Source organism: Tupaia chinensis, unplaced genomic scaffold, assembly GCF_000334495.1.
Source record: "Tupaia chinensis unplaced genomic scaffold, TupChi_1.0 Scaffold147500_1, whole genome shotgun sequence".
NCBI lineage: Eukaryota > Metazoa > Chordata > Mammalia > Scandentia > Tupaiidae > Tupaia > Tupaia belangeri.
This window is the reverse complement of record NW_006207351.1, coordinates 158,878-175,564: the sequence shown is the minus strand read 5'-3', so window position 1 is coordinate 175,564 and position 16,687 is coordinate 158,878. Positions and strand designations below refer to the sequence as shown.

At 62.8% G+C, this 16,687-nt stretch overlaps 1 protein-coding gene across 8 annotated transcripts in view; it reads right to left on the bottom strand.

Annotated features, from left to right (window-relative positions):
• Positions 1–4,743: 4,743 nt before the first annotated feature.
• Positions 4,744–16,687, bottom strand: part of ZDHHC3 (zDHHC palmitoyltransferase 3) — a 47,341-nt gene continuing 35,397 nt past the window's right edge. For 6 of the 8 annotated variants that reach the window (XM_014584694.2, XM_006169752.3, XM_006169755.3 and 3 more), the window contains 2 exons: positions 16,499–16,629; positions 4,744–6,974 (listed from right to left, as the gene is read on the bottom strand). In XM_014584694.2, coding sequence (XP_014440180.1) covers positions 6,720–6,974; positions 16,499–16,629 — 386 coding nt within the window. In that variant the 3' untranslated portion in view covers positions 4,744–6,719. Of the gene's footprint in view, positions 6,975–13,016; positions 14,525–16,498; positions 16,630–16,687 lie in introns of those variants that run through there. The other 2 variants (XM_006169756.3, XM_006169757.3) reach the window with 1 other exon arrangement.

Sequence of the window (16,687 nt, the reverse complement as noted above, 5' to 3'; positions counted from 1 at the left end):
CTGCTTGCCTGCCCTCCCCGGGAGCCTCCCTCTGCAGCCTCGCTGTCTCCCGGGGTCTGGGACTTAAGCGTGACATGTGGGGCCAAGGGTCCTGGAGGCCTGTCCTCTGTGGACCGCGCTCACATGGTGGAAGAGGGCCAGACACCGTCTCTGCGGGGCCTTGCTCGGGGCTGGCCCGGGGTCCAGCACCACCCAGGAGGCCACCTCCCTTCTGTGGGTGGGGGGACTGGCCTGACTGATGATGGCGACACCTGGGTCCCGGTCCCGGCCCCGAGGCGAGGCGGGAGGTGTGCGGGCGAGGGCCGGGCGAGGGCCTGGAGGCGAGGCGGGAGGTGTGCGGGCGAGGGCCAGGCGAGGGCCTCAAAGCTGTCCTGCCGCAGGCCTTGCTGGGCTACGTGCTGTACGGAGAGTGCCAGGAGGTGCTGTGGTGGGGCGGCGTGTTCCTCATCCTCTGCGGGCTCACCCTGGTCCACAGGGAGCTGCCGCCCCCCTGGAAGGCCCCGCACAAGCAGCAGTGATGGCCGCCGGGCGAACTGCCAGAGATGGCCCAGGGAGGGCCCCAGCAGCGGGCCCCGCAGGCCTCGGTCCTTCCTGCCGTGCTTGTGTCCCCATCGCACTCGTGTCACCACGTGCTCGTGTACCGTCGCTACGTCCACTCCAGCAAGCCTGGGGGATGCTGGGGGCCTGGGGGTGGGCCGCTTCATGGCGCAAAACCACGCTGTGCATCACACCTGGCCAGGTAGAGGCCGGTCCCTAAGCCAGAGTCGTGACTGGTGGGGTTCCTGACGCCCCAGGTCGGTGTGTGAGGCCACCGGGACACGCCTGTGTGTCATGGCGAAAGAAGGAAGCTGGGTAAATAAATGCTGTTTTCTAAGTGCAAACCCAGGTGTGCCCCGATTCTTTCCTGCCGTGGGAGGAGGGAGCGGCCAGGGCGAGCCGAGGTGCCTGGTGTGGTGGGGCGTGGGCCTGCCCAGACGTGGGCCCCTCGTGGCAGGCTCTCACCTCTGCTCTGCGGTGCGGGAGGCTCTGTCCACAGTCTTGGCTCAGCAGGGCAGTTTGGCTGCACCTCAGAGACCGTGTTTTATTTTTACTTATCAGGGAGGAAACGGGCCTTGGAGGTGGCCTCTGCTCACTCTGGGTCTCTTCTGTCCTCTGCATTTGTCCCCGGGCTCCTGGGCTTTAATGTCTCAGCACAGCACTGCCACCTCCGCCTGCCCAGGCCCCATGTGCGTCCCGCAGCCTGGTCCCCTGCCGCCGACTCCTGCGGCTGAGAGGGGCCCGGCGGCCAGCAGGCGGGGCAGGGGCGAGTCTGGTCCAGGCCCCTCCGCCAGCCCCCCAAGTGCCCTCCTTACTTGTGACCTGGCGGATGACAATACGGTCCTAGGCCCTCCCCAGCCCTGCCCTGCGGACCTCTGCCGCATTTGCGCTCGCTCTCCCTTGGCCATCCGACTTCACCACCCCTTTGCATGCCCACCGGGTGGGGAGGCTGTGGAGACCCACAGAAGTAACCTGTCGGCCTGCTTGGATGCACACCACTGTTACTGCCGCCCGGAGTTGAAGAGACCACGGCCAGACACACAGCTGCTGAGCGCCGAGTCTGGCGGTGGCCTGTCCGCTAACCTTCCCACCCTCCGCCTCGCCAGCCACGCAGCGGGCTGGGTCCCAGCTGCCCCAAGCCAAGCCACTGATGCCCCACCTTGTTCCATAGGCAGGGTCTCTCCATGTGGCCATCCTGCTCGGCCTCCTCCAGGGAGCCTCCGGGTCCTGATGGAGCACTGTGACCCCAGAGTAATCGTCTGCCGACGCTGCAGGGCTCGCGGAGGCTCTAGCGGCAGGACCTGCTTTGCCCTGCACGCTGCGGGGCAGTGTGGGTTATGGGGAGCCCAGTCAGCTGGAGAAGGCCAGGGAGACTGGTCTGGACCCATGGGACGCAAGATGCCGGACCCGGGGCCTCCTAGCCACCACTCCTCACTCCTCGCACCAAGGCCCGAGTCCAAGCCCAGGCCGCGAGGGAGCAGCAGTAAGTCCGAATGTGGGGGGCGGCCGCTGGGCCCCTTTCCTAGCTGTGCCCTCTCCGAGTCAGCGCTGGCCGGTGGTGCGAGGCCATGCCCGTTCAGTACAGCCCATCACCCCCATAGAAACTCAGGGGCTTGTAGCTCAGAGGACTTCCCGCTCACAGGGGGTTCATGGGGTGTGACCTGAACAGCTGGGGTGCACGTCAGTGGGGCCTGGAGCTCCCCTCATGATTTCAGGTTGAGGTGAGGACGGCCGACCCCTCGGGGGTCTCCTTGGTCCCCTCCCCACTGTGACAAGGAGCTAGTGGGCACTGGGACCTGGGGTACTGGGAGTGGGCGGCTCACTGCAGTGACACAGGTGCCCTAAGAGATGTGGTGGGGACGCGCGCAGGGGCAGGCGCTTCCTTCAGTGAAGAACCTGTCCCTTTAGCCTCAGGGACACTTCCCACTCACTTCCCTTATTTTGAGAGCGAGATTTTTGCTGTAGGGCACGAATGCTCACCAGAGAGAGAGAAAGTGAGAAATCATCCCCCCCACCTTGGGACCAGCAGTTAGCGTAATGGCTATGCCACTGGACTCCCATGTAGTCGACCGTGGTTCAAGTCCCGGACCTGGTGGCTTAAACTCATGCCGGGCACATGTGCGTACGTGCCCAAGATCCTGAGGAGAATGGAGGAGAAAGGATTGTGGTGTGGCCATCCCCCCTGGGAGGGGAATTTCTTGCTGTCTCTCTGTCTCTTTCAGGCGAGCACACGTGCCCTATAGCAAAAACCCTCAAAAAAAAAGAAATCACCCCCCCTAGGCGGGATGGCCACACTGTAGCCCCTTCCCCATCCTCCCCTCGGGATCGTGGGCACACACACACGCGCCTGACATGAGTTTTAAGCTGCCGGGTCTGGGATGGGAACTGCAGTCAACCACACGGGAGTCCAGTGACGTAGCCACTCTGCCACCTGCTGGTCCCAGACCTCCATCCATAATTGTAGTGGTCTTGGCAGGAGACGGGACACTCTCTCGGCCCTCCTCGGTTTGGATGAAGAGCCTCAGCCCTCAGCCCACCCTTCCTGTTCACAGTGGTGTCTGAGTGGCAGCTGCTGGGACGGGACTCGAGCTGACTGGCGGGGCAGCAGTGTTGTCTGCCCACGCCCCTCCTTTCTGTGGGTGTCGCCTGGAAGAAAGCCCCGTCCTGGTGACTGTGGCCATGCTGTAGAGGGCCAGCTAATCCCAGGTAGTGCCCAATGCAGCAAAGGGCCCGGGGCCCCAACCAGAGGAGACACGGAGGGCGGGCCCCGGGAGAGCGCAGTGCTGAGACACAGGAGTGCAGTGGCCAGAGCGAGACAAGGGCCCCGAGGAGATGGCTCTGTGGCCACCCCAGTCACGAGCCCCCTCTGGATGGGTGCATTTTTGAAAGCTCTCAGCTGGTTTCGAGTTGAATGGCATCGTGGTTGGGAAGGACGTCAGCCGTGATTCCTGGTCTTTTACATTTATAATGCTTGCTATGTGCCCATCATGCAGCCTTTGGACACGCTGGCGCAAGTGGGGACCCGCGTCTGCACCTGCTGAGTGCGCTACTCCGTGTCTGCCGTGTCCGTTTGGGTTAGGCAGCACGTGACTCGTCCCGTTTTCCGGTTGTTCGTTTTTTGGCGAGACGGCCTGTACGGTGGTGAGAATAGGGCGCTGGAATTTGCAGTGATGCACGTGTCGCAGTCTCTGTGGGTCTGGTGGTCTTCATGCATTTGGGTGTGCTGATGCTGGCGCAGACCGCACTGGCTGTGGCCTGCAGGCCTGTCCGTGCACTCCCCCGTCTCAGCTCACCCTCGCAAGGCCGAGTCCAACTGTCCCCAGCTACCTTTTGTGCCCCGGCCCACATACCAGCTGCCTGGGCATCTGCCTCCGGGGACAGGAGACCGGCCAGCCAGGAGCACCCCCAGTGGTGCCCCCTAGAAGCCTGTGGCCTTGCCCGCTACCCCATCCCGCCAGAGCTGGTGGACCGTCAGCCCAGGGCGATTCCCGGAGGCGGCCTCTGGGTCTCTGGGCAAGGCAGAGTGCCTGTCCTCAGCAGCCTCGGCCTGACCAGTAGAAGGCCCTGGGTGGACGAGAAGTCTTCTGGCTGCTCTGGATGGCCCAGGCTGGAGCCTGCAGCCTGCATGTCTCCCCAAGAAGAGCCTGTTCTGGGTACAACGTCCCGGGCAGAGGCTCCTCCTCGTGCCCCCGCCCCAGCCCTTCTCCACTGGGAGCCAGATCCTCCTTGCTCTGCCTCCAGACATGGCTCCAGGAACCAGTGTGCTGTAGTTAAACTCCGGCTACGACATGCCGACTGTGGGCCGTCACCTTCTCTGCCCTGTGCTGGGTCCTCTACAGAATGTCCGGCCCTCGCCAAGGTGCACACCCGGGGGCTGACGACGGTGCTGTGTGACCCTAGGACGCTCAGGGTGGAGACCTGTCACATCCTTCCCAGACCCACCACGTGCCAAAGCCTCAGGCCTGGACCCGCCCTCCCCAAGCGCCCACCTCCCTGGTGTGCAGCGGGGCCCAGGACATGCCTGCCTAACAGGGGTGCCGTTCCTGGTGCTGGGAAGACCACGCGGGAGATGGCTCAGGGCCGGTGACACGCTGCACAGCCGTCCCCACACCAGAAATGAAGGAAGAGCGCTCCTGGAGTGCCCTCGAGGTGGCCTGAGACGGCACCGACTGAGACTTGGGCCTGACGTGCTGAAGAGACCAGCCACACGCTGAGCAAGGGCTTTATTCAGAGTGGCCCCTCCCGCCTGTCCGCTGGGGCGCGGGGCTGAGCACAGTGACATTGTGCTGTCACCTGTAGGGTGTGGGTGGTGGGCAGGTTAGGGTGCCGCAGGGGGGCAGCACTCCTCCCAGACGGGTGTGATGGGCAGGTTAGGGTGCCGCAGGGGGGCAGCATTCCTCCTGGACGGGTGTGATGGGGCTGGGGTGCAGTGTGGAGATGGGGAGGGTGATGAGGGCGGACAGGGCCAAACACGGTGGTGGGCAGGTGCGGGCCTGCTTCCAGGCCGAGCTGACCCATGTGCAAGGACACTGTCAAGGCCACGTGGTCTGCACACACCCAGACCTCAGGCCTGAACTCAACCCAAGCCCGACGTGGTCAGCCAACAGCGGCCACGGAATTGCTGCCCTCACTCCGACCGCTGCCCCCTCCCAGCCTTCATCTCTGGTGAACACCCCACCCCAGACGGCCTTGGCCCCTTAGGCTAGGACCCCAGCTTAGGGAGAAGAGCTCTCCCTCATGGCTGTGTCGGCTCTGTCCCTACCCAGGTGCCGGATCAGAGCTGTTTAGGCACCTTACCTCGTGATAAATACTCAGGCTGACGTGCGCTGAGAAGCCGGGCCGTGGCCTGGGCAGGGCAGGCCTGTCTCCCGACTGCCCTGTGTACACGAGTCGGGCTGTCTCCCCTCGTGGGAAGGGCCGGAGGGCTCTGTACTCAGGACCTGCTGGCACTCGGCCCAGCCCTGGGGACAGTCCGCACAGCCAGAGGGCCCAGCTCTGACACACCCTCAGTCCTCCCAGGGGCCCGGCTCTGACACACCCTCGGTCCTCCCAGGGGGCCCGGCTCTGACACACCCTCGGTCCTCCCAGAGGGCCCGGGACCGCCGAGAGCCAGGCCACTTGAGGCTCCTTTCCTTGTGTGGTCACACGAGCCCTTGCTTGCATCTGAGGCTGCACCGCTGAACGCCAACCTCCCACGAGGCCTCAGGCCCTACTGGGCCGCACTCACGCCTGTTGGCCTGGAGCTGAGAGAGGACCCTGACACGCCCTTGCACCTGAGCCTGCAGCGCCCCCATCCTGGTGCCAGCCAGTGCTGGGGATGTGGCCAGAGGGAAGAATGGGGGCCAAAGCCAGGGAGCAGGGATGGGGAGCCTACTGGAGTCACAGACGGTGCAGCTCAGTGACCAGTGGGCCAGGGTAGGGACCCCTGGTCAGTCACACACCCAGGCTTCAGGGGGACTAGGCCTAGCCCATCCTACAGGGACTGTGGGGTCTCGGCCCAGCAACCACCCCTGCAGAGGTAGGACCAGCATCGTGGGCGGCCCAGCCTTGCACACTGGCAGGGTTTCCAGGCAGCTCTGCCCACATGAGCCGTGGGCTCTCTCCGGGAGGGGACGCTGCAGAAGGCTGAGCCTGGCAGGCTGCTCCAGCTGTGTATCACGAAGCTTCGCTAACTCACTGCCGCTGTCCTGACAGCCTCCTAGCTGGGCATAGCTGGCACGCGTGTGCACATGGCAGCCCAACCGTGGGCTCCTGGCCAGGCTGTGCCAACCCCTGACGGACGACCTGAGTAGCACCCAGGCCTTTCTCTAATTGAGGCTGCAGGGGCACCCTTCCAGGAGGGTCTTTGCAGCCTTTCCAGGCCACAGTCCCTGACCTCAGGTGCCTGTGCCCAGCCCTGCCCTGCCCTGTCCGTCTGTCAGGATGTCACAGCTCTGGTTCCTGAACGCCAGGAGTGGGGTTCGGACCCTCCTGAGGTTAGACAGCACCCCGAGGAAGGGGGAGGGCAGCTCTCTGCCCTGCTGCCTGCTCAAGGCACCCTCCCTGCTGGGCACAGGCTGTCCTTCGCTGACCCTCCCACCCCAGACCTGGCCGGCACGCAGAGGGAGGAGGCCGCGAGCCCCCAGCCCAGGCCCAGGACGAGGTCGGAGCCCCTTAGTGCCCAGCTGTCCTCACAGCAGCGTCTATTCATCTGTCACCTCCACAGAGTCCTCGTCCTTCGTCCCCTCCGAGTGCTCGGTGGTGTCGGTGACGTCCGTGTCCGACGGTGATGACTCCTGCCGCACCAAGTCCTTGTCCACGGGGATCTCAGGCTGCCACGGCCCGGAGAAGGGGTTGCACCAGTTTAGGGAGAAGTCCCCGCCGAAGGTCTCCTTGACCGACCGCCAGCTGCGCCTGTGCTCCCGGGGCCGGCTCTCCCGCTGGAGGCGCTCGATGCCCTGGAGGGAGGGGTGAGGGCATCAGCGTGGCGGGGCCTAAACGGCAGAGTGGGGGGCCAGGCATGGCGGTGGGTCTGGGAGGCCCCTCGGGGGGCAGGGGTGGGGAGCGGCATGAAGGTGCACAGCGAGCAGGGCCTGCTGGGGACGGGCCTGCTCCCCGCCCACGCCCACCCTCCCCACCTGCACAGGCATCAGGCTGGCTGCTGGGCAGGGCTGCCTAGGGGCCGAGGGCCAAGGAGCAACATGCAGGGCCTCTCCGCGGAGACCACTAAGCAGGTGAACCCTCCCCAGGTGTCCTGCCCACCCCATGGGGGCAGTGGCCAACGAGGCATGGAATGACGGGCCGCAGACAGCATGCGTCACAGGTGAGGCAGACATGGCCAGCCAGGCCCACGTGCAGCGGGCAGCCAGAGGGCACACACACGTCGGGCTGCGTCAGGCCTGCCCATGCAGTGGACACACCCACCGGCCTCCAGGCCGCCACTCACCTGCCTTGGTGTGCGCTCCACTCGGCCACCAGGCCACAGAGGGGTGGGCGGGGGAGGAGCCCAGAGCCAAAGCCCCGGGCCAGTGGTCCAGGCCAATGCCCACACAGAGCCTCAGCCACGGGGCCTCTGCTTTCTCTCTTCCAGAAGCCAGCGGGATCTGCTGTGGGTTTGCCAGACCCAGGCACCGTTCACGCATGTGACAACACCTGGGAGGGTCTCCGCGTACCTAGGTCTAGCCTTCTGTTCCACGCGAGAACCTCCCTGATCGCCATAACCCTCTCTGCTACGCGGAAAGACAGGGCAGGCTGAGGCCGGCCACACCCAAGGCCACCCCTCCAGGACTTCTCTTCAGAGACTCCAAGAAACAGTGCATTTCAGAGTGCGGTCTCGGTCTCTGGTCAGGGCCGTGTTGAGGACAAAAGGAAGCCTTCCCAGACCACCTTGGGCACGACCAAGCTCAGTACTCCCCAAAAGGAGCCTGTCCTCACGGCCTCCTGCGTGGTGCGCCAAGGCAGGCATCGCGTGCATGGCGCCCCTGCGCGGCCTCCATCTGACCGTGAGCAAACGTGGTAACACGCCCGGGAGGGCCTGGAGGAGGACCTGCCTAGGTCTTCAAAGGGGCAACGTCCGACAGGAAAGTTCCGGAGCCATGCAGTGGTGGCCGCAGGCGGCAGGTGCGCTAGCTGGCACAGAATCGCACTCTGTAAGTAAACCTCACCGCAAACACACAGCAACAGCTCTCCCTGTGGCGCACTCCAGGAAGCCAGATCCCGCATGGCTGAGTACGCCTCGAATCCCAGCCCTGGCAGTTGAGAAGCACCCTGCGCACATGTGTGTGCCCAGAGGAAGGGAGAGGGCTATGGCGTGACCACGGCCATTTGGGGTGCTTTCTCCGGCAAGTGCACGCATCCTCTGGCAACAGGTAAAAGAGAAGTCAAGGTCGTGAAAGATGAGACAGAAAATGTCACAGACTGGACGAGACCCAGGACACGGGAGAGGAAGCGGCGTGGGGCCCCGGGCAGGAAGGCACAGCGGTGGGAAGGCCGGGCAGACCCGAACGAGGTGTGGTGGGTCAGTGGGGCCGTGGCAGTGCTTTGCCAGGTGCTCATTACTCTCGTTATAATCAACGAAACGTTTACCTCTGGTGAGGCCGATTAGACTGCACTAACTTCGCCACTTTGCTGTACGTCTGAAATTATTTACAACCAAGTCAGACACAAGGTTTATGCGATACACGCATCAACAGCGACTTCCAATAATGAAGTCCATCGACTCAAATGTCCAGTGACACGGCTAGGTAAGAGTTCCACCCGGCAGGACAGGGCCCGCCAGTGGTGTGTGGAAAGGCGGCTGGGTGCCACGTGGTCAGCTGTGCCATTAAAGCCTGGTCCCGGCAGCCCGGAAAACATGGCGGGTGTATGAGCATGTTGCCCAAAATCCCCGAAGGAGGGAGAAATGGAGCCGGTCGTGGCGTGGCCATCCCCACGGGGGTGCTTCTCACCTCCCCTCTCTCCTCTCCCCAGCAGGGCACACACCCTCTGGCAGAGTTTTGAGAAGCAGAACACTTAGCAGTCCTAAAAAGGCATTAGCGCAGTTTACAGACACTGGAGCGCCGCACTGGCGGGTCCCAGCAGAGAGCAGACCTCCGTGACACCAGGAACCCAGGCTACCTCTGAGGGAGACGTCCTGGACAACGTGCATCTATGCCTGAGAATTCTCTAATCTCCCGCGCTTTCGCTCACGTGCCAGTGCTACTTTCAGGGAGGGAACATCAAAGGCCGTTTCTGGGGGCGGCCCCACTGTCACCCTCGTGTGGCCCCGCACCTGGGCCCGAGCACAGGCCGCAGTGTGGCTCCCTAGCTAGGCCTGGGCCAGACCGTCCGTCTTGGGAGCAGCAGCGACGGCCAGCTGGGGAACTTGCTTTGAGGAGCCTCCCGTCCCTTCCTGGCGACCTTCTGTGGGCTGTCAGGAAAAGTGCTTGGCAGCTGTAGGGCAGCGGGGACACCAGTGTGTGACAGGCCGGGCTGCGGCGGCCATCCCAGAAACACGGGCTGGCTGCTCCAGGCTCACTGGGACTCGTTCAGCCACGGCCACTGGTCCTGACAGCCGCACTGTGAGGGGTGGGCTCTTCCACCAGAGGGGACACAGGTTCCGGGAGGCCGTGGCTCACCTGGCTGCCTGTGCTTCAGAACTGGGACTAGGTCCGACGTCAGGACCTCGGCTGCAGCCCGGTGCCGGCGCCTCTCCACAGGTGGCCGGTAACCGCGTCTTCTCAGTCCGCACCTTTCACCGTAATGCACGATCGGAAATATTTTTCTGGTGCAACCCAGAACACGCACACACAGCCCCAGAGTCCTTGAAACAATGCTTCTATGACATGCAATTTAAAATTTTCTTTTGAAAATATGCTGGCTGCATCCAATAAATGCCACGACCTGGGTGTGAAGAGCCAGCACGCTAACGCGCCCTGGAGCCGTGCCGTGGCCAGACGCCGGTCCCCCTTCATACGCTCACAAAGTCTTCCCGTCACGGTGTCCTCGCGATTATTTCACAGATGAGGAAACGGCTGGGGGAGGTGACCGCCTAAGTAAGGTGAGGCAGGAAGTAGCCAGGCAGGGATTCGAACCCAAGACCGAGGCCAGGGCACCAGTGCCGTCACCAGACGACGTCGCCTCGCTGCAGAAACCCTGGGTGTCCCTGGGGGTGCCGGAGCACTGCTTTCTCCGAGGGTCCGTGGTGAACACACCTCCGCAGGCTCAGTCATTCCGTGGAGCGGCTTCGTCAGCGACCTGTGCATGGTGCACGCTGATGGAGGGGGGCCCTGGGGACACCGCTGGGCTGCCATGCGACTGCTCTGGTCACTCGTGACTTTCTCGAGGGGAAGGCAGGGAAGGAGAAGCTTCTGTTTGGAAGAGCAGACGGGTCAGTGGCTCGTGTTTGTTTCACTGGGAAGTCTTTCATTTCCACGAGGCAACTGAGGTCGGCTGTGTGCGGAGAGACGAGGGTCCGCCGTGTGGGCGTCGAGGCCCAGGACAGGACCCGAGGCCCCGACACGTGTGTGTGGCTGGACTGGAAAAATGAACGCTCGAGGCTCAAGATCACTCACTGGCTGCTGCTCGGCTGGAGGCCTCGGACTCCCGTCTTTCCTTCACTCAAAGGGGTCCTTGGTCCAGGGACAAGCTCCACCGACGAGACGCACGAGGCTGGCAGGCACACGCACACGCATACCGTGGCTCTGCTTCCAACAGGCCTGCACCCAGCTCTCAGCGCTCACCTGCTGGGGAGGCCTCGCAGCTGCCGGCCACACTGAGCCCACAGCACCAGGGACCCCATGAAGGGCCCTCCTGTGCCCCAAGTGGGTTCTCAGACCTGTGTGCCCGGATCCCCGAAAGGCTGCACAAACACTCTGCTGAGCCCCGCTCAGATCTGCTGTTGCAACAGGTCTGGGGTGAGCCCGAGAACTGGCTTGCGGGGACCCCAAGAACGTCCTCGAGGGGGCGCTAGCGCTGCTTCTCCTGGCATTTCCTCCACCTTTAAGGGCCCTTCCAGGCCGACCCCTGGCTTCTCTGGGCTGGCCCAGTCTTTTGGCTGATGCAATGCCAAGTTTGAGATGAGAGGGACACAGTCGGCCTGGCTGGGGGAGGTCTCTGCGTGATGCCGGCCCCGCACAGGTGGTAAATAAATGTTAGGGCTGGCAGGTGGCGTGGTGGTTAAAGGCACTGGACTCCCACGTGGCCCAATGTGGTTCAAGTCTCGGACCTGGCGGCTTGCTTTCCCACTTTACCTGTCTGTCTTACTCTGCCCCTCTCTAGTCAAATTAAAATCAGCAAATAAATAAAATAATTATTTTTTAAAAAGTTTAACTGACCTCACCTGAGAGGTTTCTGGATCAGGGCGGAGGGCTCTATTCTGCAGCCTGGTCAGAACGAGCAAACGCTGGCAGAACCTGGGCTCTTCCAGAAAGTGTCACAAAGAGGACACGGAAGGCCTGCAGGAGCCACCTGCGCTCCTTCCCAGGTGCACCTGGTCCACGCAGCATCGGCTTCCCTGCAAACAGCCTCGTGCCCAAGTCAACAGGGGGAAGGGACGGGGTCACCTCAGCCACCCACAGCCCGTCCTGGAAGACTGGCTTCTGGTTTACTATCCTCGCATGCTCTCGGCCGCCTTGGCCTCTCGTGTTCCGTCTGGAAACCAGGCAGAGGGCACAGGCGGGCTAGCGGCCCACCCCCCCCACCAGCCACTTCCTTGGCCCCCGGGCGTCAGCTCCATGAGAGTTCCACAGAAGTGCGGGGGTCCCAGGCACCCCGTCTGCTGAGGGCAGCACTGAGTGAGTGCTGGAGAGCTGGGGTGCACTCTCCAGCCAAAAGGCTGGTTAGACACCCAGGGCAGTTACAGCCGTGTCTGAAGGCCTTCTCAGGAAGTCCGAGCAGCCTACTCTAGCTTAATCAGTGTTTCTACTTTAAGGACTTACCGAAAAAAGCACCTACTATCTACTGTGAACCATAGAAAAAAAGCCACTTGGGTCACTTAGGAATACCTCTGGGGGGCCAGCAGGTGGCGTGGGGATTAAGGCACTGGACTCCCACTTTGTAGAGCACAGTTCAATCCCCAGGCCTGGCAACTTGCTTTCTCACTCTTTCTCTGTCTCTCTCTGGTGCGCACATGTGCCTGATGGCAAATTAAGTAATAATAATAAATAAAATTAAATAATCCTTTAGGAAATAAACAATGCCCTTGGGCTGGCCCCGTCGCCCAATGATTAGGGAAGCCAGATCCCACAGGACCAACCACAGTTTGAGTCCTGGCCAGGATGGCTTAAAAAACACACTGGGTACATGTGTGTGCATGCCCCAGGTCCCAGTGGGATGGAGAGATAGAGGAGAAGGAATCGAGGCATGACCGCGCCCCATGGGGAGGCCTGCTCTCCCCACTAGCAAGCACATGTACCTTCTGACATTTAAAAAATAAAACGCCCTTTAAAATGGACAAAGGTTATCCAAATAATTAAAAAATACTGCCTGGTCCCAGCCTCTCTGCCCCAGAGGGAGGCCCAGAGCCTGGCACGGCCTCTCAGGGCACCATCCTGAGGGCGGGCCAGGTCCCTCCAAACCACTCAGCCGTTCTGCATCGCTGCCCTTCTCTCACCCCTCCCTAAACTGTAATTTATAAAAGGTGCATGTGGCGGGCAGCTGCTCAAGGTGAGGCGACACTTGAGAACAGAGGCTCACCTCAGCCTTGATGCGGGGCACGGCGCTCGGCCAGACGCTTGAGGGACGGTCCTAGCTCCTCACTGACATCAGAGCAGGACCTCCTGGAAGCAGTGCCCCAGAACCGGGCGGGGCGAACCCGATGACGTGTTCTGTGGCACCCGAGCTCACGGGCTGCAGAAAGCCAAGGGGCAGGCCCGGCGGGGTGAGCTGGCTCAGGAGAGGCCCACAGATCGCCTTCAGAAACCACAAAACCTCGTTCAAGAGCGGGCACAGCGACACAGGGACGCGAGCAGACAGGACTGCCACCCTGCCCCGCGGGCGCCCGTGCAGAGAGGAGAGCTCAGTCATGGGCTTTGGAAAATTTTTATTGCGTGTTTCCATGTGGAAGCGCCGACAGGACGGAACAGAGGCAGCAGGTTCCACCGGCTTCTGAGAAACCCCAGAGGCGGCGAGGTCGGCCCCTCCCGCCCAGGCAAAAGCTAGAAAGGTTCATGGCAGTCGGCTGTGAAGACGAACCCCCGCGTGAGAGCCCGTGGCGGCCAGGGCTGACTGGCTCCTGCCCCTCCAGCCTCAGTCCAGACACCCCTTCCGAGAGAGACTTACCACAGGAAGCACCTCCCAAACGAGTCATCTGCCCCGTGCGCAGGGCAGGGCTGGTCCCGGGGCTGGGACAGCCGCCTGCACTCAGAAGAGCTGGGGCGCAGTCGTGGCACCCCAGCAGCACAGGAATCCCTGTGCCGGTGAAGACGCAGACACGCGTGGACACGTGTGCACTCTCGGGTCTCACGTGTCACCAGGAACCGAACCCACTCGGGTTTAGAAGTGGGGCGAAGGCAGGGCTGCAGGGGTTGGCACCAGTGCCTGCTCCGCTCGGGGCTCGGGACCAACGCTGTGGAACGGCCGTCAGGCCAGGGCCCCAGGGAGGCGCACGGGCGACAGGAAGCGGGGGACGGCGAGTAGCGCGGCTGGCCTGCAACGGCGTGCTTCTGTCCTCCTTTGATTGTGTAAGGCATTTTGAGCTGGAAAAACCTCTTCCTCTCGTCCAAAGAATCGGAGAACAAACTCGCTGATTCAGAATACGAACAGGACCCTTGGCCTCCCCGTCCCGAATCGCGGACGCGCCCCAAGCCCGGAGTACAAGGCAGACGAGGACAGCCGGTAGGAGCGAGCGCGCCCGTTGGCGCAAGGCCGCAGCCCTGCCTGGCCCCCCAGGCCTTACGGGGTAGGCGTCCGTCTTCGGTGGGCGTCTAAGTCTCATCGGGGTGCCTGCTGCCGCCCCCCGGGGCAGGCCCGGGTCTGCCTGGCTCTCCTACACACCCAGCTGGCTTCCGGACGGGTCCAGCCACGCGCAGCGGCCCGTCTCGCTGTTAGTGGGCGCGGGCGTGGGCACGGGCGAGAGGCGGCACCCTCGGCGTTAGTCAGGCCAGACAGACAGCAGAGAGACCAGAGGCCAGAGAAATTTTAAAAGGAAAAAGAAGAGCAGCTTCTGTCACCAAAAAAAATGGAAAGGATGATTTGTAAAAAGAAAAGATGAAACTTTTTTTTCTCTGCAATGCTCAGCCGTTTCCCGGAGACATACAAAGTTTTCGAGGAGTAGTTTTGCTTTGTCGGCCTAGACAGTGGTGAGGACCGGCCGGCCGGCGCTGTGACCGGTGCAGTGGCTGGGTCTGGGTGCCAGCGCGGGCCGGGTCCTTCAGACCACGTACTGGTACGGGTCTGCCTTCCCTTGGTCTGGCGTGGCAAAGGGGCTGGCCCAGCCTAGAGAGAAGGGGTGGCCGAAAACGGCTTTCATGTTCATCCATTTTGTTTTTTTGGCCCATCTTCTCTCTTCCTTTTTCAACTGCTCTATCCCCTGCAAACAAGAACAACCACACTTCAGTCGGGCGCTCCATGGCTGCGGCCTGGGCCGGCGGGGCCAATGCTGCACGGGGCACCGGGGCGTCTCCTCATGCAAACAACTATGCAGGGCCAGCAGCCGGCGTGGTGGTTAAAGGCGCCGGACGCCCTCGTGGCCGACTGCGGTTTGAGTCCTGGACCTGGCACCTTGCTTTCTCGCTTTCCCTTTCTCTCTCTCTCTGTCAAGTTAAAAAACTATAGTAACAAATGGAATTAAATAAAAAATTATTTGGCGGGGGAACTAATGCTCCTGGGGCCATGGTTCTGTGTGAGTCCCCCCAACGCGGAGGCCCCAGCCTGCCCTGTGCTCTCAGTGGCGGTTCTGTGCAGCTGATGAGCACATCCCTCCGGACCTGGTGTGGTGCAGATGGGCTTGCTGGGCAGGCCTGGCGTGGAGCCCGCTGGCAAGACTACCAGCAAGATCGTCACTTTGGGACAGGCTCCTGGATGGCTGCGGCATGACCACTTTGCAGACAAAAAAAAATAAATAAAAAGAAACAAGTCTCGTGACTGCTCTGGCGTCCCCTGCCAGCCGGGCCACTGTGCAGGGCTGCTGCGACGCTGAGAGGCACGGGAGTAAGAGGCCGCGGTGAAGACAGGTCCAGAGGAGGGAGGAGCAGGCATTAGTACAGGTTAGCAGGGAGCACGCCCGCCAGCTGGGCTGCCGCCTGAGCACTTCCTCTGTGCGCCAGGAAAACGGGGGCTGGGAAGCTCCTCCTCTGGAGGTGGAGCGGGCAGCCAGGGGAGCGCTCAGAGGGCCTAAGGACGGGCTGCAGCGTGGGCCGGGGAGAACCAGACAGCAGGGGCCGACCAGGGTGTGCTGGGAAGACACCCTTCCCCGGGGCGCGGCCCACCCGCCTCCCTTTCCAACACAGCGCTCTTACGGAACAGCCCGGCGAGAACTCCCAGGACCGGTGTGCACCCTGCCGGCTGCCCGCAACCCTGGCCCCTATGGCCCCCGTAGGGTTACGCAGGGACGTCACCCACACCCACTTCCAGAAACAGCTGCGTCTAAACCACCGGCCGCTGCTTCTACAGGAACTCTCAGCAACAGCATCATTCCTTAGCTAAGCTGCTGAAAGGCCCACACCCTCTAAACCGCTGGCAACTCCACCAGATCCAAACCACGGCACCTCCCTACGCTGTGACCTCCATCTCAGGGAAGGGGCCCGCAGCGAGAAGGCTGTCTCCCTGCAGGCCTCCATCCAACGCACAACCGGAGCCCCCAGACCACTGCTGCGGGCTGCCGCGGGGCCGGGAGCCAGGAGTGTGAGCACTGTGTTCCCTGAGCTGGACCCCAAGGCCAAAACAGGAGGGACCGCCACGTCACGGCCAGGGAAGAGCTCCCTGAGGCCTCTGGACCTCGGGAAGGTCGGACATGCACCAGGAGCCCGGGGGAACACACCCTTGCCAGCCCAGCCTGCAGCCTCTACGCTCCCAGAGGTGCCGTTACCACCATGGAGGATGGTGCACGCAGAGAAGGCCAGAGCTGGCGTCATAGCCCGGCAGGAACTTGGTGCCCTGGGAGTGCAGGGCACCTGACTGCCCCAGCACCAGCCGGGTCCTCCCCTCCATGCAGAGCCACCCTGCCTCTGCCTGCCAGGCTAGGTTCCCTCTGACGACACCCCATCTCCAGCCTGTGGCTCCAGAGGTGGAGGGTGTCCCGGTGTGCGGGAGAGCGACCGCGTGTGGAAACAAACCACCTGGGGGTGGAAGGGCCACAGCACAGCAAGATCCGAGCAGAGGCGGGCCCATTTCTGGGGGCACCCGCGCCCGGCTTCGAGGCTTGAGGCCAGTGGTGCGTCACTGCGAAGGAAGCCACTGTGCCCTGCATGCAGAGCCCGCCCTGGGCTCTCAGGTCTGGGTGTGAGCAGCCCTCCCAGCCACCCCTGCCCAGGGACCGCCAGACCCGGTGCGGGCGGGCGCTCACCGTCTCGTCCGTGCAGATGGAGTGCACCTGGGTCCCGAACATCACCGACGTGAAGATGAGGAACAGCAGGCCCTCAAAGCACAGCAGGATGAGCAGGATGACCGTGGTGGGCGGGGAGAAGGAGCTGCACTCTGCAGGGGGACAGGCGGCTGCGGCTCCACAGACCTCGCCGCCCGCCCGGGCCCTCCT